The sequence below is a fragment of the Denticeps clupeoides genome, chromosome 19 (genome assembly GCF_900700375.1).
Source record: "Denticeps clupeoides chromosome 19, fDenClu1.1, whole genome shotgun sequence".
Classification (NCBI taxonomy): Eukaryota; Metazoa; Chordata; class Actinopteri; order Clupeiformes; family Denticipitidae; genus Denticeps; species Denticeps clupeoides.
In genome coordinates, this window is record NC_041725.1 from 16,737,746 (window position 1) to 16,763,508 (window position 25,763).

General features: G+C 50.7%; 3 protein-coding genes and 1 long non-coding RNA gene across 4 annotated transcripts; 2 read left to right on the forward strand and 2 right to left on the reverse strand.

Moving 5' to 3' along the window:
• The first annotated feature begins 828 nt into the window (after window positions 1–828).
• On the forward strand, window positions 829–11,025 carry pfas (phosphoribosylformylglycinamidine synthase). The gene is made up of 28 exons (XM_028962025.1): window positions 829–949; window positions 2,243–2,569; window positions 2,650–2,755; window positions 2,839–3,031; window positions 4,644–4,749; window positions 4,841–4,981; window positions 5,058–5,182; window positions 5,251–5,379; window positions 5,461–5,592; window positions 6,228–6,356; window positions 6,441–6,514; window positions 6,592–6,748; window positions 6,844–6,905; window positions 7,070–7,231; window positions 7,311–7,415; window positions 7,493–7,624; window positions 7,699–7,929; window positions 7,999–8,179; window positions 8,278–8,361; window positions 8,442–8,597; window positions 8,685–8,804; window positions 8,880–9,025; window positions 9,106–9,313; window positions 9,430–9,521; window positions 9,997–10,111; window positions 10,196–10,342; window positions 10,416–10,556; window positions 10,634–11,025. The coding sequence occupies exons 2-28, from the start codon at window positions 2,250–2,252 to the stop codon at window positions 10,942–10,944; spliced, it is 4,005 nt and encodes a 1,334-aa protein (XP_028817858.1). The 5' UTR covers window positions 829–949; window positions 2,243–2,249; the 3' UTR covers window positions 10,945–11,025.
• A 340-nt stretch (window positions 11,026–11,365) lies between these two features.
• On the reverse strand, window positions 11,366–13,566 carry LOC114769521 (E3 ubiquitin-protein ligase RNF170). The gene is made up of 4 exons (XM_028962609.1): window positions 13,412–13,566; window positions 12,613–12,686; window positions 12,420–12,530; window positions 11,366–12,177 (listed from the first exon to the last, which is right to left on the reverse strand). The coding sequence occupies exons 1-4, from the start codon at window positions 13,560–13,562 to the stop codon at window positions 11,869–11,871; spliced, it is 645 nt and encodes a 214-aa protein (XP_028818442.1). The 5' UTR covers window positions 13,563–13,566; the 3' UTR covers window positions 11,366–11,868.
• Window positions 13,567–13,578: 12 nt separating this feature from the next.
• On the reverse strand, window positions 13,579–15,793 carry LOC114769522 (uncharacterized). Its single transcript, XR_003743227.1, has 3 exons — window positions 15,757–15,793; window positions 13,817–14,044; window positions 13,579–13,658 (listed from the first exon to the last, which is right to left on the reverse strand). It is a non-coding gene; the product is annotated as an uncharacterized LOC114769522 (long non-coding RNA).
• Window positions 15,794–16,082: 289 nt separating this feature from the next.
• On the forward strand, window positions 16,083–25,232 carry hook1 (hook microtubule-tethering protein 1). Its single transcript, XM_028961779.1, has 22 exons — window positions 16,083–16,269; window positions 16,543–16,628; window positions 16,723–16,795; window positions 17,172–17,222; window positions 17,292–17,424; window positions 17,504–17,571; window positions 17,650–17,712; window positions 19,963–20,046; window positions 20,871–21,034; window positions 21,155–21,295; window positions 21,442–21,643; window positions 21,784–21,894; window positions 22,160–22,247; window positions 22,343–22,409; window positions 22,497–22,637; window positions 22,755–22,842; window positions 22,931–22,962; window positions 23,062–23,144; window positions 23,360–23,460; window positions 23,565–23,666; window positions 23,751–23,819; window positions 23,903–25,232. The coding sequence occupies exons 1-22, from the start codon at window positions 16,225–16,227 to the stop codon at window positions 24,056–24,058; spliced, it is 2,148 nt and encodes a 715-aa protein (XP_028817612.1). The 5' UTR covers window positions 16,083–16,224; the 3' UTR covers window positions 24,059–25,232.
• The last annotated feature ends 531 nt before the right edge of the window (window positions 25,233–25,763 follow it).

A 25,763-nucleotide genomic window follows, 5' to 3' on the forward strand; every position in this document is an offset into this window, starting at 1 on the left:
CACATGTGATACACAGCAACACAGCACAGGGTGCACACAGTGAAATTTGTCCTCTGCATTTAACCCACCACCGAGGGGCCAAGATGGAGAAGAGTCTAGATGAATGTCTTCCTTTTACCTTCAGAGATGGAGGGACCAGGCGAGCAGTACTGGAGGCTCGGAGTATACGAGGTGCAGTGCGAGGTGTAATAAGGGCTGTGAGGTAGGATGGTGCTACTCCATGTTTGGCTTTGTAGGCCAGCATCAGTATTTTGAATCTGATGCGTGCAGCTACTGGGAGCCAGTGGAGGGAACGTAGCAGTGGGACGGTGTGGGAGAACTTGGGAAGGTTGAAGATCAGTCGTGCTGCTGCATTTTGTATGAGTTGTAGAGGTCGGATGGTACATAGTGGTAGACCAGCTAGAAGGGAGTTACAGTACACCGTGGAGAGGCAGCCCAAACAAGGATTATGATCCACATTTTTTATTCACAGACACTCTTCTGGACAGTTCTTATAAATGCTTCTTCACTGCGGGGAAAAGGTTTATTTAGACATAATACCAATAACATATGAGTGTGTCTGGCTGACCTGCACGTCATGTCATGTCTAGCGTTGTAAAACTTCAACCACATGTGTGTTTATTTATGTCTGGGCCGACAATAAAGCCCTACTTAAACCTTTCCTGGCTCAAAACCCTTATTGTTCATCTACAACATTTACAGCACACGCGCAACACAAGACTATTGAAGGCTGCCGTAGTTACGTACTGTACAATTCTAGTAAAACGGAGGGGGGTGTGGCGACGAGTGCTGGTGACGTCACGCCCCCGTTCGGGCATGCGCACACGGCGCATGTGTTTGCGCGGCACACGTGGGTCAACCGTATCCGCAGCGGAGTTCCACCGTCTGAGTCCGGGAGGTCCGTGAGGTCCAGGAGGCAAGACGCGTAAGACGGGAGCAGGAGATCCGAGTAAGGGTTCTTCAGGACGCTCCTGTGCTCCGCGTTACTGGTCGTTAGAAGTTCAACACGCCGATGGCGTGCTTGTAGCACCGACTTACATTTACAGCATTTATCAGATGCTCTTATCCAGAGCGACTTACAGTCAGTAGTGACCGGGACAGTCCCCCCCTGGAGACACTCAGGGTTAAGTGTCTTGTTCAGGGACACGATGGTAGTAAGTGGCGTTTTTAACCTGGGTCTTCTGGTGTTACCCACTAGGCTACTACCGCCATAGATGGAGACTTAATGAAGTGCTGCGGATCATGTGCTGTGCGCGTGAGGTGCGGATGGTGAATAATTATCATCAGCAGCAGACACGATATTCCGATCAGTTATCAATATCAGTTCCGTCCCAGTCGGGGTCACGTTTATTAATATATATTTTTTAAGGCGATTTGGGTTTTCATCTCCTCTCATCACGTTTGTTCTTTTCCTGACCCCCCTGCTCCCTGGATATTGATTTCTGATGAGGTCACGTGGTCAGGGTTGATTGAATTAAAGACTAGATTTTTATTTGTCACATCCATACTTATCGTAGTACAACCGCAACGAAATGCATCCTGAACCACCCTGTTGTGATTAGTTATGTAAAAGTTATGTAATTAAATAAAAAAGGAACCGAATAAAATAAAAGTGTAAGGCTAGTAAAAAAAATATATATAACGCAAACAAGATATTTATGTTCAATGAGAACAAGAGACACAGACATCGTGGGTTGTGGTTATGTATTCTGCTAAAGTGCGTTGTGCGTGGATTGACCGGCGTAACAGATAGCAGGAGACACCAGTGGACATTCTGATGGTCGGGGTTTTTACAAAGTGTAGTGATTGTTACGTGTAATGCACAGCACACGGTGCACACAGTGAAATTTGTCCTCTGCATTTAACCCATCACCCTGAGTGAGCAGTGGGCAGCCATGACAGGCGCCCGGGGAGCAGTGTGTGGGGACGGTGCTTTGCTCAGTGGCACCATGACGGATCGGGATTCAAACCGGCAACCTTCTGATTACGGGGCCGCTTCCTTAACCGCTAGGCTTGAGGTGGGAGGTGTGGTGGTGCGTCCCTGTTCTGCGTCCTTATGCTCTGAGGATGGAAACAGCTCCTCAGTCCGGGTCTTTTTGATTTGGGTTTATAGTTTTTTTTTCTTGACCAGAGCGACTTCTTGTTGGACGTTGACAGGCCCGCAGCGGTGAATCCAGGGCGCGGTTCTTGGTAGTTTTGGTTTCAGGATTCTCTCCATCTGTCTGCCTGTGTCGCTGTCCAGGGTCGTCATGCCTGTACAGCGGTTCTACAGAAGAGAGGCGGGGCCGGGGCGGAGCCTGCAGAGGGCGGCGCTGCTGTGTCCCGGGGTCTCCATCGACGCAGAGCTGTGTTACAACGTGGAGCTCGGTGGTGAGTTGCGGAGGACGACGCGGCCCGCCGGCGTCTGCTGCGGTGACGACATCTCGTCCGTCTCAGGTCCCGGGCCTCTGAGTGGAGAGCAGAAGAAGGTTCTCCAGTGGCTGCTCTGCCCGCCCCACTCTGCGGGTCTGACCGAGGAACCCACTCTTCAGGCCGGAGACGGAGAGCGGCTGGTGGAGATCGGACCCAGGTAACGTAAAAAAAAAAAACCTCCCGTCTGATCAAAACAAGGAGGAAGATGAGTTTCCGTCTCTTCTCACTCCACCACAGGCTGAACTTCTCCACTGCCTGGTCCACCAATGCGGTGTCCATCTGTCAGAGTGCCGGCCTGAGCCGGGTGTCTCGGGTGGAACTGTCTCGCCGGCTCCTCGTCAAGGTTCCTGCAGGTTCCAGAACATTTTTATCCCAGAGGAGGTGGAGTGGAAATAACGGTTCATGTTCCCCACTCTCCCCCCGTAGCCCGGGGACGGAGAAGACAGAACCCGGTCCCAAGTGGAGGACCTGGTCGGGAGTTTGTATGACAGCATGACGGAGTGCATCTACGCGCAGCCAATCACGTCGTTCGCGGTCCAGACTCAGCCGCAGGACGTGTTTGAAGTGGACATCCTGGGAAAAGGCCGTGCTGCGTTGGAACAGGCCAATGATGATCTGGGTACACGCACGCACACACACACATACGCGCACTCACACGCGCACGCACTCACACATGCGCGCACACTCACACACACACATACACACACACACACTCTTGCACGCACACGCACTCACACGCACGCACTCACACGCGCACGCACATGCACACACACATACACACACACACACACACACACATACGCGCACTCACACTCTCGCACGCACACGCACTCACACACACGCACGCACTCACACGCGCACGCACATGCACATGCACACACACACGCGCACGCACTCACACGCGCACTCACACATGCGCGCACACTCACACACACACATACACACACACACGCGCACTCACACTCTCGCACGCACACGCACTCACACACACGCACGCACTCACACGCGCACGCACATGCACACACACATACACACACACACACACATACGCGCACTCACACTCTCGCACGCACACGCACTCACACACACGCACGCACTCACACGCGCACGCACATGCACACACACATACGCGCACTCACACGCGCACGCACTCACACATGCGCGCACACTCACACACACACATACACACACACACACTCTTGCACGCACACGCACTCACACGCACGCACTCACACGCGCACGCACATGCACACACACATACACACACACACACACACACACATACGCGCACTCACACTCTCGCACGCACACGCACTCACACACACGCACGCACTCACACGCGCACGCACATGCACATGCACACACACACGCGCACGCACTCACACGCGCACTCACACATGCGCGCACACTCACACACACACATACACACACACACGCGCACTCACACTCTCGCACGCACACGCACTCACACACACGCACGCACTCACACGCGCACGCACATGCACACACACATACACACACACACACACATACGCGCACTCACACTCTCGCACGCACACGCACTCACACACACGCACGCACTCACACGCGCACGCACATGCACACACACACACGCGCACGCACTCGCACGCACTCACACATGCGCGCACACTCACGCACATGCACGCACTCGCACACACACACAGTGAAAGTGATTGTCACATGTGATACACAGCAACACAGCACACGGTGCACACAGTGAAATTTGTCCTCTGCATTTAACCCATCACCCTGAGTGAGCAGTGGGCGGCCATGACAGGCGCCCGGGGAGCAGTGTGTGGGGACGGCGCTTTGCTCAGTGGCACCTCAGCGGCACCTTGGCGGGTCGGGATTCGAACCGGCAACCTCCTGATTACGGGGCCGCTTCCTTAACCGCTAGGCCACCACTGCCCCACATACACACACCACTCAGCACCACTGATTTATTTCCTAAATTTTCATTACATTTACAGCGTTTACCAGGCGCCTTTATCCAGAGCGACTGGGGACACTCAGGGTTTAGTGTCAGGGACACGATGGCAGTAAGTGGGGTTTGAACCCGGGTCTTCTGGTTCATAGGTCACCGCGTTGCCCACTACGCTGATTAAAACGAGGTCGTGCGATCGTTCCTGCGCTCCGTGCTGGGAGAAATCGTGCAGGCTGCCGTCCTGTCTGGTTTCGCAGCGACTTCAATTACGTTTGTGTGTCTGCAGGTCTTGCGTTTGACGCCTGGGATCTTGACTACTACACCAGCCTGTTTAAGAGGGTGAAGAGGAACCCCACCAGCGTCGAGTGCTTCGACCTGGCACAGTCCAACAGGTATTTTATTTCATTTGGTCAGAACAGGAACATTTCCTCCTTTAAAGTTTCCTACATTTGAATGGATTTTAAAGTTTATTCCCGAACGCAGTGAGCACAGCCGTCACTGGTTCTTCCGCGGCCGTATGATCGTCGAAGGCCTCGAGCAGAAGGAGACCCTGTTCAGCCTGATTATGGGGACCCAGCACCACAGCAACCAGAACAACGTCATCAAGTTCTGTGACAACAGCAGGTGGACCTCTGGCTCCTCGTGCTCCGTATGTTTATAAAAAAACATGTTTCCATGGTAACACGCTGTCTGCGTGCAGCGGCATCACGGGGACGGAGGTCGAGTGTCTGTACCCCGGCGACCCCTCGCAGGCCAGTCCCTACGAGAGCCGGCGCTCCACCCGCCACGTAATCTTCACCGCCGAGACGCACAACTTCCCCACAGGTGGGTCGCCGTCCTGGAGACAAGCCGCGGCCTTGCCGTTCCCAACTCGGGTTTGAACCTCTCCACAGGCGTGGCACCCTTCAGCGGTGCCACCACGGGCACTGGCGGGCGGATCCGAGATGTGCAGAGCGCGGGGCGGGGAGGCCATCTGATCGCCGGCACTGCCGGGTACTGCTTTGGAAACCTGCACATACCAGGTAACTAGAGGATCATGGGGGCTTGTACCGACCCGCGGCTGCTCTGGGTTAAAAGCGCTGCTGCCGTTTCTCCACACGCAGGTTTCCCTCTCCCCTGGGAGGAGTCGGCGGCGACGTACCCGTCCAGCTTCGCCACGCCCCTGCAGGTTGCTATCCAGGCCAGCGACGGCGCATCGGACTACGGCAATAAATTTGGGGAGCCGGTCCTGGCGGGTACGATGTCGCATATAAAGATCCTCATCTTCCTCCTTCAGCTCCTCCCATCAGGGGGTCCACACAGCACACAGTCCACACATTGCACAAACAATACAAAAATGTATAAATACATTATAATTTTTCTTCGTCTAGCACCTAACAATCTCCGAGCATGCTCTTCACTGACAAGTCTGAGCCTTATCAGGGCTCTTAGTTTGTAAACTCGATATTCTATAGAAATCGAACGATTTGCAGTGGGTGCCTGGGGAGCAGGGTGTGGGGACGGTACTTTGTTAAAGGGGACTTCAGTGGCACCTCGGTGGGTCAGGATTCGATTACCCGCTAGGCCACCGCTGCCCCCTTAACCTATAAGTTCCATTAAAGTTGTGGCCTATCGGGTACAGAAGCAAGGGTTGCTGGGATTCGAACCGCCACTGAGGTCCCTCTGATCAAACACAGTCCCCCACACACTGCTCCCTGCACGCCTGTCACGGTGCCCACTGTCACCAAGGGTGATGGTTAAATACAGAGGACACATTTCACCGTGTCACCGTTTGCTGCGCTGTAGTGCTTCACAATGACAATCACTCCACTTTCCCCTATAATTATACCTCAAATGAATGTCTAATAAAATGAGCCCTTCTGGTTGGCAGGATTTTCCCGCTCCTTTGGAATGCGATTGCCCAGTGGGGAAAGGCGGGAGTGGATTAAACCAATCATGTTCAGCGGTGGGCTGGGCTCCATTGAGGACACGCATGTGAAGAAAGAGGAGGCGGAGCCGGGTGAGACGGTGGCGGTTATTGCAGCGTTTTTCGGTAGACCCCCATCGGTCGGCATTTGACAGCGGCTCTTCCTTCTCTTCCCAGGGATGGAAGTGGTGAAGATTGGGGGCCCGGTGTACCGGATCGGGGTTGGAGGAGGGGCTGCCTCCTCCGTCCAGGTACGCTGCCGCCGCCGCCGCCTCCGCCTCCTCCTGGTTCGTGGGGTGTGTCACTGTGAGGACGTCTCTTACTACAGGTCCAGGGTGACAACTCCAGCGAGCGGGACCTGGGCGCGGTGCAGCGGGGCGACGCTGAGATGGAGCAGAAGATGAACCGGGCGCTGAGAGCTTGCCTGGAGCGGCGCGACGGAAACCCCATCTGCAGCATCCACGACCAGGGTGCCGGGGGCAACGGTACAGCAGCAGCAGCAGCCGCCCGACCGGACCCCCCCGACCTTTTATCCGTCCTATTAACGCCCCTGTGCGTGTGCTTATTGTTCCCCCGCCAGGGAATGTGCTGAAAGAGCTGTGTGAGCCGGCGGGGGCCGTCATCTACGCCAGCAGGTTTAAGGTGTTAAACTCCGCCCCTCCCACGCACGCACGGAAAGTTCTTTCGGTCGCTGTCTACGTACGGCGAAGGGCGCGATTTACAGGCGGCGCGGCGTGTGACTTGGCGTGCCGTTGTGTCTCTGGCCGCGTTAGGAATGACCCGATCTCCCTTTCGCTCTCTCTTAGAGAGGCGACCCCACCCTCAGTGTTTTGGAGCTGTGGGGGGCGGAGTATCAGGAAAGCAACGCCCTCCTGCTGCGGCCTGCGGACCGGGACTTTGTAGAACGAGTGTGCCGGCGCGAGAAGTGTCCTGTCGACTTCGTGGGGAGAATCACTGGTGATGGCAAGGTGTGTGTGTGTGTGTGTGTGTGTGTGTGTAGAGGAAAAAACTTTTGTTTGTGTAACTGCGGCTCTGAAATGTCCTCAGATCGTCCTGGTGAATGACCTGCACAGCGGCGGCGAGGCGGCAGATACGGGACGTTGCCCCGTGGATCTGGAGCTGGACTGGGTGCTGGGCAAGATGCCTCAGAAGGTGGGCGGAGCCTCGCCCGGATTGGGACGAATTTCAGATCAAGCGAGTCGGACCGTAAAATCCCCTCTGACCTACAGGAGTTCGTTTTGGAGCGAGTGGCCCCGTCCCTCCGGCCGCTGTCCCTCCCTCCCGGCCTGTCGGTGCTCGCGGCGCTGGAGCGGGTTTTAAAGCTGCCGTCGGTGGCCAGCAAGCGCTTCCTCACCAACAAGGTTCGTATGTCGTACGGTGGTTCAGCGGTGGCTTCATGTCCTTCTGGATATGACTCCTTCATGTTCTCCTGCAGGTGGACCGCTCTGTCACAGGACTGGTGGCCCAGCAGCAGTGTGTGGGACCGCTGCACACGCCGCTGGCTGACGTGGCTGTCATCGCGCTGTCCCCCTTCGGCCTGCGGGGTGCCGCCACGGCGATCGGGGAGCAGCCAATCAAAGGCCTGGTGTCCCCGGCGGCCGGGGCGCGGATGGCTGTGGGCGAAGCTCTGACCAACCTGGTCTTTGCCCAGGTCACAGCGCTGAAGGTAAAGTCGAGGTTGTGAAGGAGGCCTGTGGAAAGAGTTCACTCGTTAAACCCGTTGTGACGCGGCCAGGACGTGAAGTGCAGTGGGAACTGGATGTGGGCGGCGAAGTTGCCCGGGGAAGGTGCCAACCTGTGGGATGCGTGCCAGGCCATGTGTGAGGTCATGGGTCGACTGGGCGTCGCTGTGGATGGGGGCAAGGATTCGCTGAGCATGGCTGCTCGAGTGGGCGGGGAAACTGTAAAAGCCCCAGGTATCTGCTTCTCTTCTCTGATTGGTCGGTTTTAGTTTGGTGGCTTCTAGGCTCTGCCGTTTAGCTCGTTAATATTATAAATTATATTTTGTGTTCAGGTTCCCTGGTCATCTCTGCGTACGCTGTATGTCCTGACATCACTGCTACTGTGACCCCTGACCTCCAGGATCCTGAGGGCAAAGGTGAGTTTTTATGACCGATAAGCAGCGTGTGGCCAGACACGGTGGAGGCAGAAACGTTGATCTCTCTCCTGTCCCGCCAGGCGTCCTGCTGTACGTTCCAGTCAGCGCGGGTCGGCACCGACTCGGCGGTTCAGCTCTGGCCCAGTGTTACGCCCAGCTGGGGGACTGCAGCCCTGACCTCGATGACCCCGACAAGCTCTCCGCCTGTTTCAACACCACACAGTCTCTCATAAAAGGTGTGTGTGTGTGTGTGTGTGTGTGTGTGTGTGTGTGTGCGTGCGTGCTGCAGGTTGGGACGTGACCTTATCGTGTTGGTTTTCCAGATCGAGTGCTCAGCGCAGGACATGATGTCAGCGATGGAGGTCTCGTTTCCTGCTTGCTTGAAATGGCCTTCGCTGGAAACCGGGGCTTCGACGTGGATTTGACGCTTCGCTGCGCTGGCGGTGTGTCCGTAATTAAATTGACCGCATTTTCCGGATGCGTATAAAAACGTGGTTGACCGTGCGCGTTTCTCTCAGTGCTGGACGTTCTGTTCTCTGAGGAGTTGGGTTTGGTTCTGGAGGTCGCAGAGTCCAATTCTGACCAGGTCTGCCAGAGATATGCAGATGCCGGCCTGCTGTGTCACAGAATCGGCACAACCTGCGGCTTTGGGCCCAAATCCAAGGTGAGATGTCACCTTACCAGAGGTCATCAGTCCAACTGCAGGACCTGGAGGGTCTGAAGAGTTCTCTCTCTCCCTCACAGGTCAGAGTGAGCGTGTGTGGACAGGAAGTGTTGGACGAGCCCCTGCCCAGCCTCAGGGCATTGTGGGAAAGCACCAGTTTTCAGCTGGAACGTCTGCAGGCCAATCCACTCTGTGTCCAACAGGAAGAGGAGGGACTATCTTACCGCACACAGCCATATTTCAAACTGACCTTTGACCCAGCTGTGACACCTCTCATCAAAGACCCCGGTGAGATTATTAAACTGTTTTTGTGCTCAGTCCAGACTGGGGACCCTTTTCCGGGGCGGGATAACAGGACATGAACAGTCTTTGTCTTTTTTTGTGATATGTGACCTGTGCGTCAGGTCTGGCGAAGCCCCGAGTTGCCGTGGTCCGCGAGGAGGGGAGCAACGGCGACCGGGAGATGTCGGCGTCTCTCTTCATGGCTGGATTTGAGGTACATTAGATGAACATGCAGGGATGATTTATTATATTCAATATGATTGACTTCCAGCATCTACCAGGTATTTTTTGTATATATTTCGCAATGTAGGGCATTTAGTTAGCATCAGTGAGCCTGGACGTTTTTTTAATTTATTTGTAATATATATTTTTATATATTTAGTTTGTTTTTAGATAAGTGTACCCAGAGGCTGGTGGGAATTGGAAGTTGTATTAAGGAAAGAAAATGAAATTTCTCTTCAAGTAAATATTTTTTTCTGTGATATTAAAAAAAACAGAACCAAGGAGATTGATGCATCCAAAAATTTCACAACAACGTTTCAAAAACACGCATCAATGCGTGTTGTGCTGGCGTACGCCACTGTTGAGTTGGTGGTGACTTGGTATAATCCTGGCGGGACCAGCTTTCGCAAGACTCCTTAAATCAGTTTAGGCTTTCTTTCAGACTGACTTTTGACCTCTGTCTTTAGGTGTGGGATGTTACCATGCAAGATCTGTGCTCGGGCTCCACGACCCTTGACCCTTTTAAAGCTGTGGTGTTTGTGGGGGGCTTCAGCTACGCGGACGTGTTGGGTTCCGCCAGAGGTAAAACGTGCCGGTCCCTCGCCAGGCGCGTCTGGAAATGTGACCCCGCAGACAGCTGACCCCACTCTCACCTTCCCCTGTCAGGCTGGGCAGCCACTGTGACCTTTAACCCGAAAGCGCGGGAGGAGTTTGAGCGTTTCCGGAGGCGCGAGGACACCCTGAGTTTGGGGGTCTGTAATGGCTGTCAGCTCATGGCCCTTTTGGGCTGGGTGGCCGCAGCAGCAGATGGAGGTAAATCATCCCTCCTGGTGATGCAGGTTTGTCACCTTCCCACTTCTAAAAGTTCTTGTTTTTACACACGAAGGCCCTGAAGTGACCCTGACCCATAACAAGTCTGGGCGCTTTGAGTCTCGATTCGTCAGCGTGGGAGTCCTGTCGTCCCCGGCCATCATGCTGAGGGGCATGGAGGGGTCAGCGCTGGGCGTGTGGGTCGCCCACGGAGAGGGTGAGTGGCCCCTACAACCCGAGCGGCTGTGAAATTCAGATGCACTTCAACTCGGTTCCTTCTTCTTGTTCCCTCAGGTCTGATGCAGTTCCGCTCGCCTGAGGCGCAGAAGAGAATAAGCCACGCCTCGCTCGCCCCGCTTCGTTACGTCGACGAGGCGGGCAGCCCGACGGAGGAGTACCCACTAAACCCCAACGGTTCCCCGCAGGGCATAGCGGGGCTGTGCTCTGCAGACGGCCGCCACCTGGCGATGATGCCCCACCCGGAGCGCGCCGTCGTGGGCTGGCAGTGGGCCTGGGTGCCCGGTGAGCTGCGCGCGTCCGTGGACGCGTCCCCCTGGCTCAGCATGTTTAAAAACGCCGCGGCGTGGTGCCAGAGTGCTGGCTGAGCTGCATGTACATCTTCATCCCTGAAAATGTTTCAAGGTGACGTCACTGTTAAATCAAATCTGCTAATAATTGCACTAAACTGGACCAATCACAAAGTTGTGTTTTGAATAAAATCTGAAATTGAAATGGAAAAGCCATTCATCCGTGTTTTGTATTCAAGTGTGGGAGTTACAAAAAAATGACAAACAGCATGTGACTGCAGCTCAATAAATACATAATTTACTATAGTTACAATACATATATAATATGTAGCTTATTTCCATATTACCTTATTGAATGTAAACTGCCCTGATGATCGGGCATATTGATTTATAGGTTATCTGCAATGAATATGCGCTGTATAATGCAAACATGAGGCTGATACAAAACTAAATTTCACACTTTACAATCATTACACATTTTATACAGAAGTTGGGCTCCTTGAGCCTTTAGATGAGCTGGTTTTACAAATTCAGATAATTATGTATTTTTCCAAATTAAACAGTTTTCCCATAAAATTTCAAATGAATTTTCTCCCAGATATAAAACAACCATCATAAAGTCTGTTATCCTTGTGGGAGACCAGGCTTCAAGCTCAATTTAAAAACTGAAAAATTTGACTAAATTCTAGGAAGAAGCAAAGTGAAAAGTCAGTTTTCTGTAAACTACTGTAAACTGTAAAAAAAATGTTGCTGTTTGTATATATCTGAAGAATGTACATATGTATTGATGGGTAGCTCTAGATATTAGCAATAATCAAGAAATCTGATAATGGAAATCCCATAAGCCACTGCGGCAGCTTGGTCTGACCAGCACCTTCACCATCGTACGTTTCTCTTCTGCAGTGTCAGACCCCGCCCAGCTTCATGTAAGCACTTCAAATGTGCGTTCTGTGTTTGTCACCTAACCACGCCCCTCTCAGCCGAGACCCTCCACATGCAGGATCAGTGTCCACTGGTCAGTAGGCCGTGTGTCACCGTGTGACCTCTGACACCTCTGTCTGGCGCCATCTGCTGGTTGATGTTAATCATGCAGATCAGAAGCAGAACCACCACAACCAGGTCGTCCAGGAGCCCCAGCGCCCCCCAGAACGATCCCGGGACGTCTTCCAGTGGGGAGGCGAGGGACGCAGCGGCGCCGAAGCTGCAGACCGCCACGCGGAGGAGGAAGAGCCACACCAGGCCGCCCATGTTGCCCAGACCCCGCAGGAGAATGTGCAGGAACAGAGGCGCGTCGTACAGGTAATCTGTGACCTGAGAAGTTACCAGAATAAAGGTCACATTCCCTCCCTGTCTGTGTTGAAGTGTCTGTGCACGTGATCGAGTGTGACACGTCCTTGAGGCCCATTAGCTTTTATCATCTTGATCAGCCATAATAATATAGTTTCACAAGCAACGTAGCCCTGCCAGGAGTGATATCAAGCTCACATCTGGCAAAGAACCATATAAATATGAATAATATAATAATAATAATTCATGTAATGCAACTGTTTTACCTGCCGTGGTGCCCCAGAGTACCGTTTGTTGTAGTCCTTGATGTCCCCCAACACCTGTCTCTGCGCAGTGTCCGACCTGCTCTCAGAGAAGAGGTGACATAGGACACGAACCTGGAACCGGGAGAGAGAGAGAACCAGTGCGATGAGATGAGTGCCGGTCCTGTACGCTCCTGGACTGGAAGTCAGGTGCTACCTTCTGCCTGCACAGGGGACAGCTGATGGCATCTAACCAGATGTTGACCTTCCAGTAGGATATCAGGCAAGGAGCTGCCGGGGGGGAGTAATGGGAGGAGAGGTCAGCGGTGGGACTTTACCTGCATTCCAGTGATAATGCACCTACTTTGACCCCTAAAATTCATGCAGGACCACCAGGGTGTTATTACACTACATAATACACACACACACAAACATACATACAGAGGGAATAAAACCAGAACGTGTAAATTCAGTTAATTTTTTTTTATTTTATTTGTCACACACACACACACACCCACACACAAACTTTGCTAAGATTTCCAGTCCTTAAAGGTTGCCAGCCTAAAATCTACATGATGACAGTCAGACGCAAGCATGGTTACCAACAGTTAAACATTAAACCCCGCAGACAGGGGTGGCTCATGTGACTCGTTGCCATCGTCACTGTGATGCGGCTTGCTCTTCTCGCTCTCGTTCTGTGTAACCATGGCAACTGTCCACCTGCATCACGTTCCCATTAGAACTGGAATTGGTATATGGTATATGGTATATGGTATATGGTAGAGGGTGGTAGTAGCCTAGTGGGTAACACACTCACCTATGAACCAGAAGACCCGGGTTCGAATCCCACTTGCTACCATTGTGTCCCTGAGCAAGACACTTAACCCTAAGTTGCTCCAGGGAGACTGTCCCTGTAACTACTGATTGTAAGTCGCTCTGGATAAGGGCGTCTGATAAAATGCTGTAAATGTCTATAATTAAAAAAAATGCTGTAAATGGTATAGAAGGTTCCTCACCACAGAAGAGGTGTCCGCAGTTGGTCTCCACCGGGAAGGTGGCTGCCTGTAGGCACACGGGACAGTGCATGTCTCCGCATGGTGACGGAGGGTCCTGCACATCGGCAGAGCCATCACACGAATGTTTGCACCGAAGTTCCAGCTCTGCCATCAGATGTCTGTCCTTACCTCTACGCAACTCATGTGGAGATGTCCATGGTCAGCGGAACCCTGACAGGTTCTGGACTGGCTGAGAACCCCTCCAGTCCTGTACAAGCCAAAATTGTTGGGACGTGAAATAAATTGTATTTTCATGAACCATAAAAATTTTCACAGGTGCAGGGTGCCTGCAAATATTATTACACTAACAGACCATAAAACGCTATGTTCCAGTAGTCCTGCACCATAGGAGCAGGAGAACCTTACCTGGCGCCATGTGACCCACAGCAGGTGTGCTGCATGGTGTCGGGTGCAGCAGGTCCGGTTCTGAATGACGCCCTTTCCGATCTGCCACTGACGGACTCGCGGAGGGAAAAGCTTCATGGCTGCATCACTTTACACAATAAATCCCACAGGCGGGTTAATGATCAACCCGGCCTCTCAGCCCCCTCGAGGCTGCTCCAGCGCGGGTTCCGTGCTGCGCTCTGCCCCATTCTGCAGTGAAGGAAACGAGGACCTAGTCTGCGTGACACCAGATCCATGCACAGAGCATTTAAAAAGCATTTATTACTGGAAAACGGTGCCACTCCCTTGTACTCCACTTAAAAGTTCTGTTTTGGTCATGTGACCACCCATGCGAGGTCAAAGAGTGATAAACTCCACCCACCTCTCTAAATGGGTTGGGCTCAATAAACTCAGTCTTAGCAATCATTTACTCTCGGTTTACTCAGTCATTGCATTGTGTCCCACATAAGGAAGACAGGAGACAGTATCTGTTCCAGTAACACAGACACTAGCCAGTGTAATAAAATATTATACATCATGACGCATTATTTCACCCGACACCAAGAAGCAGTTATCCAGGGTACCCTGTATGAGGCTGGTCTGTATGTAAATAGATCATTAATGCGTTTTATATATTTGGGGTGTGGGGTTTTAGTTAACACACTCGCCTGTGAACCAGAAGTTCCAGGTTCAAATCCCACTTACTGCCATTGTGTCCCTGAGCAAGACACTTAACCCTGAGTGTCACCAGGGAAACTTTTCCTGTAACTACTGCTAGTAAGGTGCTCTGGATATGGACATCTGGTAAATGCTGTAAATGTAAATGTAATTATTTTTTGTTAATAATACAGGTGAACTGTCTGTGGTCTTTAATTAGAATGACGAGGACGTGGTTTGGCGCATGAATGCAATGGCTGCATATTTCAACATTTCACAACTTATATTGGGATCAGGTGGCTGCGGTGGAGCTTTGAGCTGATAAACATGTCCATTTAGACCCACTGAGACAAACTTTATTGGGCATTACAGTAAATAAATAAATGTTGGTGACTTTACTGTCTTATGTCAAAGCTGCATCACTTTATTGAAAAAGTCAAGCTAGTAGCACCTCTAAATGAATAGACCTTTAAATAAACTTTTCCAGATGCGATTGAAACTGTGCAAATATTTATTATGCACATATTGCTTAAAAGAAGAAGGTCGTTATGGTTAAAAATAGCTGACACAGATCGGCATGTCTCAACGTGACAAGGTCAGACACCAGAGCCAGGTGAAGAGGTGGCCTTCACCTACTCACACGGACCGAAGTGGGTCCCCATTGGCCAGCCGCGTGTGTCACGTCAACCACTGCCCAGTCACAGCGCTCTGCCAGAAATTTCACAAAGACTGCGGCCTTTCGGCCAAGTTCAACACACGCATGTATTTTTAGCGCTTTGCCCCATTTACTCTGGTGTACGTCTGTCTGCTGCTATTTATACGTTTAAATAATGGTGAAATATCAGTTTCTTTCCAAATTCCAGCAAAATATTACATCTACAAACAGTGACTGAAATGCATTATTGTACTTTAACTAGCAATTTCATATGAGATCTCTGTGAATTTCTCTGTGAATTATTAGCAATACTTTATGATTCCCACATACAGGCTGTTTGCGTGGTCAAGGCCAAAGAAGCAAATCTCACAAATCCTACCAATAGGGTGGAAGTAGCCCAACAGGGACCACGCTGGCCTATAAACCAGAAAGTCCCAGGTTCAAACACCACTTGCTACCATCATGTCCCTGAGCAAGACTGTCCCCTGGGGACTGTCCCTGTCACTACTGATTGTAAGGTGCTCTGGATAAATGCCCTAAATGTGGTAGTAGCCTAGCTGGAAACACACTCGCCTATGAACCAGAAGACCCAGGTACAAATCACACTTACTACCATTGTGTCCCTGAGCAAGACACTTAACCCTGAGTTGCTCCAGGGGGGGACTGTCCCTGTAACTACTGATTGTAAGTCGCTCTGGATAAGGTCATCTGGTAAATGCTGTAAATGTAAAACCTCTGTTGTCCACCGAGAAAACAATTTTGTTGTGGCTAATTTTGATTTAGCATGAGCAAGGATCATTATCTATTCAGACAGGTTTGAGATTATTTCGATGAAAAGCTGGTGGTGATAAATAAATGCGCTGCCATCGTTCTCGATCCCATTGGTCAGGCGCGTCGGTGGACTCGACTCTGATTGGTCGTTGGTCCGCGCCACGCCCCGCCCGTTACGCAGGAAGCCGCGCGCCGCCGCCGCCGTATTCCTGAAGGAGGCCCGGCGGCTGGGTGGCGCAGTGCCCGTCCGGGTCTGAAACGCGGCCTCAGGTGGAGTCGTCCGGCGGCGGAGGCGGAGGGTGGAACGATGGAGGCGAATAAAGCGGCGCTGTGCGACAGCCTCGTCGTGTGGGTGAGGACGGCGGAACGTGACGCGCCGCGCCGCGCCGCGCCGCCTTCACCTGTCGCAGGTGGCGCAGCCGCCGATCCAGGAAGCGCGGCGCCAGGATCGGATCGGAAAAAAGCCGACACGTCGCTGATGTGTTGATCTCGTTTAATTTCTGACGCGCGTTGATCCTCTTACGTCCGTCGATCGGCCGTGATCCCGTCGATTTGTCGTTGCTCGGGTGACGTTTGTGCTTCGCGGGGGGTTTTAAATGACTGTGTGAATGTGATGTGTCGCCAGCTGCAGACCTTCAGCACGCCAGCCCCCTGTAAGACCCTGGATGATCTGACCACGGGAGTAGCCATGTCCCAGGCGCTGCACCAGATGTGAGTTCTGTCCTGCTGGAGGTCCCTGTTTTTACGGGACGTGTGTGGACTGAAGAAATGGAGAGTTGAAGTTGCTGGACCTTTTTGTTTGCAGAGACCCGTCCTGGTTCAGTGACAGCTGGCTCAGCCGGATCAAGGACATTAAAGGCGACAACTGGAGGCTGAAGGTACTAGAACTGCAATTTCATAACAGTGCTGATATTAAGACCCAGGTTCAAATCCCACTTACTACCATTGTGTCTCTGAGCAAGAGACCCTAAGTTGCTCCAGGGGGGGGACTGTCCCTGTAACTACTGATTGTAAGTTGCTCTGGATAAGAGCGTCTGGTAAATGCTGTAAATGTAAATGTAATTCTTCATTCTGAGGGTTCATTATGAACATTCGTATCTCTGTTATTATACCCATCACACGATGCAGAATTAATAATAAAACTATTTAGTCATAATTTGTGAAAGGTTTCTAGATGGTGTTGTTGCCTGCGTTCTGCCTGAATAAAACATTAATAAACTAATGTGTGCGTTACAACGATTCTGTTCCCTCCAGATGAACAACTTGAAGAAGATCCTTCAGATGATGGTCGATTACTACAGCGAGGTACGCTGGAGGTGGATTCTGGTGGCTGAGTATGAGGCTTGCAGGTGATTTGCATGTTGATTTGTTTAGATGCTGGACCAGCAGATCACTGGGTTCCCTCTGCCGGACCTGGTGGCCGTGGCTGAACGTTCGGACCCGGAGCAGCTCGGCCGTCTTCTGCAGCTCCTGCTGGGATGTGCGGTGAAATGTGAGCGGAAACAAGGTAGATTCCAGCAGCTGGTGGAGGTTCCGGGGTCGGGGGTTAATGAGTGTCTCACGCTGTGTTCGTGCTGTTTTTCCAGAGTACATTCAAGTCATCATGACGCTGGAAGAGTCGGTACAACATGTGGTCATGACGGCCATTCAGGAGGTCTGAGATTTACACTTTAAACTTAATATTAAAATCATAATAAATACATGTTTTAAATGTAAACATTTTAATTCTCAGCTTATGAACAAAGAATCAATGTTGCAGTTTGGAGCTGAGGCAGCTGGAGATACTGAGCAGCAGGTAAGGGATGTATGGAATGTTGGATGGATGGATGGATAAAAGGCTCGGATGGATGGATGGGATGGATGGATAAAAGGCTCGGATGGATGGATGGATAAAAGGCTCGGATGGATGGATGGATAAAAGGCTCGGATGGATGGATGGGATGGATAAAAGGCTCGGATGGATGGATGGGATGGATGGATAAAAGGCTCGGATGGATGGATGAGATGGATGGATAAAAGGCTTGGATGGATGGATGAGATGGATGGATAAAAGGCTCGGATGGATGGATGAGATGGATGGATAAAAGGCTCGGATGGATGGATGAGATGGATGGATAAAAGGCTTGGATGGATGGATGAGATGGATGGATAAAAGGCTCGGATGGATGGATGAGATGGATGAGATGGATGGATAAAAGGCTCGGATGGATGGATGGGTAAAAGGCTCGGTTGGATGGATGGATGGATGGGTAAAAGGCTCGGTTGGATGGGATGGATGGGTAAAAGGCTCGGTTGGATGGGATGGATGGGTAAAAGGCTCGGTTGGATGGGATGGATGGATGGAGGGATAAAAGGCTCGGATGGATGGGATGGATGAGATGGATGGGTAAAAGGCTCTGTTGGATGGGATGGATGGATGGATGGATGGATGGATAAATAAAAGGCTCGGTTGGATGGATGGATGAGATGGATGGATAAATAAAAGGCTCGGTTGGATGGATGGATGGATGGAGGGATGGAGGGATAAAAGGCTCGGTTGGATGGATGGATGGATGGAGGGATGGAGGGATAAAAGGCTCGGTTGGATGGATGGAGGGATGGAGGGATAAAAGGCTCGGTTGGATGGATGGATGGATGGAGGGATGGAGGGATAAAAGGCTCGGTTGGATGGATGGATGGATGGAGGGATGGAGGGATAAAAGGCTCGGTTGGATGGATGGATGGATGGAGGGATGGAGGGATAAAAGGCTCGGTTGGATGGATGGAGGGATAAAAGGCTTGGTTGGATGGATGGATGGATGGAGGGAAAAAGGCTCGGTTGGATGGATGGATGGATGGAGGGATGGAGGGATAAAAGGCTCGGTTGGATGGATGGATGGATGGAGGGATAAAAGGCTCGGATGGATGGGATGGATGAGATGGATGGGTAAAAGGCTCGGTTGGATGGGATGGATGGATGGATGGATAAATAAAAGGCTCGGTTGGATGGATGGATGAGATGGATGGATAAATAAAAGGCTCGGTTGGATGGATGGATAAAAGGCTCGGTTGGATGGATGGATGGATGGAGGGATGGAGGGATAAAAGGCTCGGTTTGGATGGATGGATGGATGGATGGAGGGATAAAAGGCTCGGATGGATGGATGGATGGAGGGATAAAAGGCTCGGATGGATGGATGGATGGAGGGATAAAAGGCTCGGTTGGATGGATGGATGGAGGGATAAAAGGCTCGGTTGGATGGATGGATGGAGGGATAAAAGGCTCGGTTGGATGGATGGATGGATGGATGGATGGAGGGATAAAAGGCTCGGTTGGATGGATGGAGGGATAAAAGGCTCGGTTGGATGGATGGATGGATGGAGGGATAAAAGGCTCGGTTGGATGGATGGATGGATGGATGGAGGGATAAAAGGCTCGGTTGGATGGATGGATGGATGGATGGAGGGATAAAAGGCTCGGTTGGATGGATGGATGGATGGATGGAGGGATAAAAGGCTCGTTTGGATGGATGGATGGATGGATGGATGGATGGATGGAGGGATAAAAGGCTCGTTTGGATGGATGGATGGATGGATGGATGGATGGAGGGATAAAAGGCTCGTTTGGATGGATGGATGGATGGAGGGATAAAAGGCTCGTTTGGATGGATGGATGGATGGAGGGATAAAAGGCTCGTTTGGATGGATGGATGGATGGATGGAGGGATAAAAGGCTCGTTTGGATGGATGGATGGATGGATGGAGGGATAAAAGGCTCGTTTGGATGGATGAATGGATGGATGGATGGAGGGATAAAAGGCTTGTTTGGATGGATGAATGGATGGATGGATGGATGGATGGAGGGATAAAAGGCTCGTTTGGATGGATGGATGGATGGAGGGATAAAAGGCTCGTTTGGATGGATGGATGGATGGATGGATGGATGGAGGGATAAAAGGCTCGGTTGGATGATGGATGGATGGATGGATGGATGGATAAAAGGCTCGGTTGGATGATGGATGGATGGATGGATGGATGGATAGATTAATTTTTCTCTGTCTCCCAGATGAAGAAGACTTTAGAAGACCTGTCTGTACTGATGGCTGAGAAGGAGGAGCTTGCGCAGAGATGTCAGGAGCTGGACGCCCAGGTGAGTCTTATTTTTCTGTGTGTTGTGAAATGTCCTGGTTGGTCTGACACTGACTCCCTGCTGGAACTGACTTTTGACAGAGATGTAAAAGCCACAAAATCTCAGGTTCCCAGGGAGCTGGGGGGTAAGTCCGAATGGACAAACTGTCCGAACAAAATCAAAGGCCGGCAGTTTTGGGCGGGAAAACAATCTCTCTATGCCGTATCTAGCAGGACCTCCTCACAGAAGACCTTGACTGTGGTGAAGGAGACGTCCATCTTCTGCTAGACCTGCGTTTAGAGTCTGTTTCTCTGCCCAAGTCTGCACTAACAAACCTAACCCGCAGGAGTGCAGCGGCGTGCCGGCCGTGTTTTTTAACAACGCATCCGTTTTTCTGTGGTTCGGCTTCCTTCTTAACCTTCCTATGACCAAACGTCCACCTTGACTTCCACCTGTAACCAGCTTCTTCTCCCGCACGTCTGAAGAGATGATTGTGGAAAAGTCTTTATTTCTGCAGGGTTTCTCTGTAAACCAGTTAGCTAGTGGATCTTGGTGGGTTCTGATCCCTGCAGAAGGACCACATTGTGGCTCACTGTCATGCGTCATGTGACCAACGTGAGATTATGCAACATGGAAACATACAGCTTGGTTTTGTATGTACGGTGGTGTGGGAGTTCAGGTCAGCTACTCCTGTTGGATTCTGGGAGCTTGTATGTCTTTCTAATATCTAACATGCTTCTGCACAGCTTGTTCTGTCTGCCTGTGTGTGTGTGTGTGTGTGTGAGCGAGAGAGAGAGAGAACATGTTTCATGGGAATTAATTATTGACCTTTGAACCCCATCCAGGTAACTATTCTCCAGGAGGAGAGGAACAGTCTTCTGGCGGAAAACGACGTCCTGACTGACCGCGCCAGTCAGCTGGACTCGTTCAACGACCCGAGCACTCCGTCCGGGAAGAAGCACAGCCAGCTGCAGCTACAAGTGGAGCAGCTGCAAGAGGAGAACTTCAGGCAGGAACTTCTTCTTCCATGGATGGGGTTTATTATATGGAGTAATCTGGATGAAGAAAGCAGATGCAGGTTCGTGGATGGGATCCACTGATTGTGTGTGTGTGTGTGTGTGTGCTGTAGGTTGGAGGCAGCTAAAGATGACTACCGCATCCACTGTGAGGAGCTGGAGAAACAGCTGATTGAAATCCAGCATCGCAACGATGAGCTCACCAGCCTGGCCGAGGAGTCGAGAGCCCTGAAGGATGAACTTGACATCCTCAGGTACTCAATCAGCTATAACCTGCATTCCAGGAACATCTCAGCAAGAACAATGCAAGAACAAAGAGATGTTCTGGCCCAGCTGATGACAATCTGGTCCTTGTTAAAGTTGCTCAGGCCTTTCTTATGTGTCTCTGATGTGTGTGTAGGAACTGCTCTGACAGGGCTGTGAAACTGGAGGCCTCGGTGGAGACGTACAGGAAGAAGCTGGAGGGTCTGAGTGACCTGAGGCGGCAGGTGAAGGTTCTGGAGGAGAAGAACATGAGCTACATGCAGAACACCGTCAGTCTGGAGGAGGAGCTGCGCAAGGCCAACGCTGCCAGGGCTCAGCTGGAGACATACAAGAGACAGGTGCTGGCCCCGCCTCCACATGCTGCTGCTCCATTAGAACATATAAGGACAAATCACAACATTTATTTATCCTTGAATGAAATAAGTGTTCCATGACAACCATGTCCATTTTTTTTTTTTCATATTTAAAATCTTTTCAGGTCCAGGAGCTGCACCGGAAGCTGACAGAAGAGTCTCGCAGGGCAGATAATCTAGCCTTTGAGCTGAAGAAGTTTGAGGAAAGGCACGAGGCAGTCCTGAAAGAAAGAGAGGTGTCATTTACATTTACAGCATTTATCAGACGCCCTTATCCAGAGCGACTTACAATCAGTATTACAGGGACAGTCTCCCTGGAGCAACTTAGGGTTAAGTGTCTTGCTCAGGGACACAATGGTAGTAAGTGGGATTCGAACCCGGGTCTTCTGGTTCATAGGCGAGTGTGTTACCCACTAGGCTACTACCACCCCGTCATCATCATCATCATCATCATCATGAGATGCTTGTATTTCTCCTTTGCTTTCTGATGCTGTTGTTCAGAGGATCATACTTGAGAGGGATTCCCTTAAAGAGACCATTGAAGAGCTGCGATGCACTCAGGCCCAACAGGACCAGCTCTTGCAAGCAGGTGTGTAACTGGACGTCTCCACTTACTGGATATGATGTCACAGAGTGGCACAAAAGAGCAGAAAATGTAATTTAAAAAAAATCTGTTTTTCACAGGAATGTTCCAAACAGGGAGTCCTGCCCATGACAACCTTGCAGCAGAGATGCTTCCCATTGAGTTCAGGTGCTGCAGGGTTCACATTCGTCTGTAGATATCTCACACACACACACACACACACACACACACTAAAGCATGCTTCCCTGTCTCCAGAGAGAAGTTCATCCGGCTGCAGCATGAGAACAAGATGCTGCGACTGCAGCAGGAAGATTCTGAGGGCGAGCGCATCACTGAGCTACAGACCCAGCTGGAGGAGGCGCGGCGAGGGAGCAGCCAATTAGAGACGGAGAAGAGGCACGTCTCCTCGTCCAATCACAGTCCATTACCACGCATAGTGTTCCAGGGCTTTTTAAGCTTTATTTGTCCATTAATTTATATGCTCGTCTTACAGTTGTCATGTGACCCCTCCAGGTTGAACAGGGAGAGAATCCATGAGCTGCAGCAGCAGGTGGAAGATCTACAGAAGGCTCTACAGGGACAGGGGGACAAGGCTGAGGATGTGAGCTTTTCTATGTTCACAATATTTACTAAAATGTCCAACACTTCAAGGATGAGTGAATTGATTTCTTTCCCATCCGTCTTGATAGTCTCATCTTAAGAGGAAGCTGGATGCTCACATGTAAGTCCATGTTCAGAAATCACATTTTGTGGCATGATAGAATCATCAGAATGGATCGGTCTGAAATGCGAAGACATGCGTTTTCTCTGACCTTGGCAGGGTGCAGCTCAATGAAGCTCAGGATGAGATCATGAAGAAGAAGGAGCTGTTGGATGACCTGCAGCCTGACTCCACGCAGAACAGTACGAGAACCTGTCAAAACCTCACAAATGTGGTTCAGAATGTGCCAATTACAGTTGAAAAACGAGTAAATGAACCATCAATAATCCATACACACAATAAAATGGAAAAGAGAATCCTGATGGAGGAAAGTAATTCATTAGGCTCAGTAGGGGGTGCCAGATATCTGAAAATTTTATTTTTAGCTAACTGTGAACTGACGTCATTTGTCCTGCAGCGGTGAAGCTGGAGGAGCTGAGAGTGGCACTGAAGAAGAAGGATGATGACATGCGGGCGATGGAGGACCGGTACAAGATGTACCTGGAGAAGGCTCGCAATGTGAGAACCTGCCCAGAAATTGTAACAGCCATGAGCTTTAAATCAGAATTTGATTACTGCAGTACTTGACGAACGAGTACTGGCTTGTCAACTTTAATTGTTAGGTCATCCGAGCCCTGGACCCAAAACTCAACCCGGCTTCCGCTGAGATCCAGTCTCTGAAGAACCAGCTGTCTGAAAAGGACAAGAGGATCATTGCTTTGGAGGTTCCACCATCTCGCTACCTTTTCATCTCCGTTCTTCGTGAGCCTGAGGGCCATGTGTTGAGGTTGTGCTCCTGTCTGTTTCAGAGGGAGTGTGAACAGGCCAAACTGAGGGAGTACGAGGAGAAGCTGATAGTCACGGCATGGTATAATAAGGTGAGAATGTGTAAAAAGCCGACATAGTTCTTGATATTAACATTGTCTGTGAACTTTTCTAATCGACCCCCTTCTACACACAGAGCCTGAGCTTCCAGAAGATGGCTATCGAATCTCGACTTGGCGGCCGCACGAACTCCTTGGTCCCGTCCGGCCAGTCCTTCCTGGCTCAACAACGTCAAGTGACCAATGCGCGGCGGGCGATGTCTATCAACGTGCCTGCTACGTCCTCCAAGTGAACCGTGCTGGTCTCCAGATCCTCCTCTTCTTCCCTCCTCTCTCTCTCTTTCACTCATACACGCACTAAAGTGACCTTACGCAAAGTGGTCGTAGCTCTACAGCTGGACCTCGGAAAGACCTGAACCCTCACGCCCTAAACCTCTCGTCTTCTAACAGCCCGTTTCACGCGCTACCACAAACTCGACAAGCACAGCTGGCAACGTCACACCCATCAGGCTTCTTGATCGTGTCACGTGAGTGTTAATGTTAGGAATATCAGCGTGGCGAGACGCTCGCTTCAAACCAAGGCTGTCAAACGGTACGACTGTCCTTGTGCTTCCGTCCCCGCTCCAGCCTGTATACGCATTGAACAGCCTTCGATTTTACCTGCAGGGTTATGTTGTGCACTATTTACCCTGTTTTTGCCATGTTTTGGTGAACAGTCCACCCAAAAGAAGGTATTTACTCCACCTCTACTGCAGAAGGTGTGAATACGAGACTGTAAATGCTTTTTACTAGGACGGGTACGTTTAACAGCCCTACGTTGAGAACCAAACTCGGGACACGGAACCTTCCAACACTTGCACTATGCAGCTCAGCAGATGGACACCAGGTCCCTTCCTATCCTTCCAGCGCTGCTTTACCCAGACGTAGGAACCGAATTCATTTTGGACTCTGCTGCATGCGAGTCGGCTGTAAATTTGGTGCTGGACACCAAATGTTACTGTTGCGATTTTGTTTCCTTATAAGGAAACCGACAGACTTTTAAACGTGTAGATTTGTATCGCTACAGAATTACAATTGGATGTTGGGTGCTGCAGCTGATCGACCCTTTCCAGTGGGTTTATCATTTTTTTTGTGGCCGGATTCCGGCATGATTTTGTTGTGCCGGTGGTTGAGGTGGACCGTGGGTTTTCTGGGTTTGTACGCTTCTTTGTTCTTTCTGAAACTGCTCTGCTGAATTCACCACTGTCTCCATTCTTCTGTTGTCTTTCTGATCAGTTGTAGGCCACGGGGCAGCACTGGACCGAAAATGGCTGGAGGTTATTGGTAAATTTAAAGAAGAACTCTTGTGTGGAAAAATGTTATTGTTGCTGTTTATGCTCTTTCTGAAGGGAGGAATAAATAATTCTATGTATCTGTACATGCAGGCTTTTCGGTTTTCATGAGAATAATAAATTTAATTGTTTTGCACATGGTTCTGCTGATTTTTGTAGTTATTTAGAACCGAACACTAAGCACCACTAGAGGGCGAAGAGGGTGATTCACACAGAACCTGGCAACAACAAGCAGAATGTTGTAAACACACACACACACACACAGATACCTTGGCCTTCTCATCTGGAACAAGGGCAAAGTCTGATGGATCAATTTTGCTACTCCATTCAGTGTGACTCAGCAGTTGTAGTGCAGCAAACTGACTAGAGGCCCAGAGGCCAGTCAGAGGAGCTCATGAAGTCCTGGCCTGGAGCTCATGGGGGGGAGAAATGCAGCCACTGGAATGGATGTAGAGTTTTCATCACAAAAGTATAACTTGGTTTTAATTGTTAAATGTATTTTAGTCAAACCCAATGTTGTTTAAAATGGGTTAAATAGAATAGCATTAGTAAAAATTTTGCTGGCTAAATAAAGCCATGGATAATTATGAATAAAATAAGGCTATAATGCTCTGGCATTTATCAACTGAAACTCGACTAGGCTAAAATGAGTAGGGATGTGACTGCT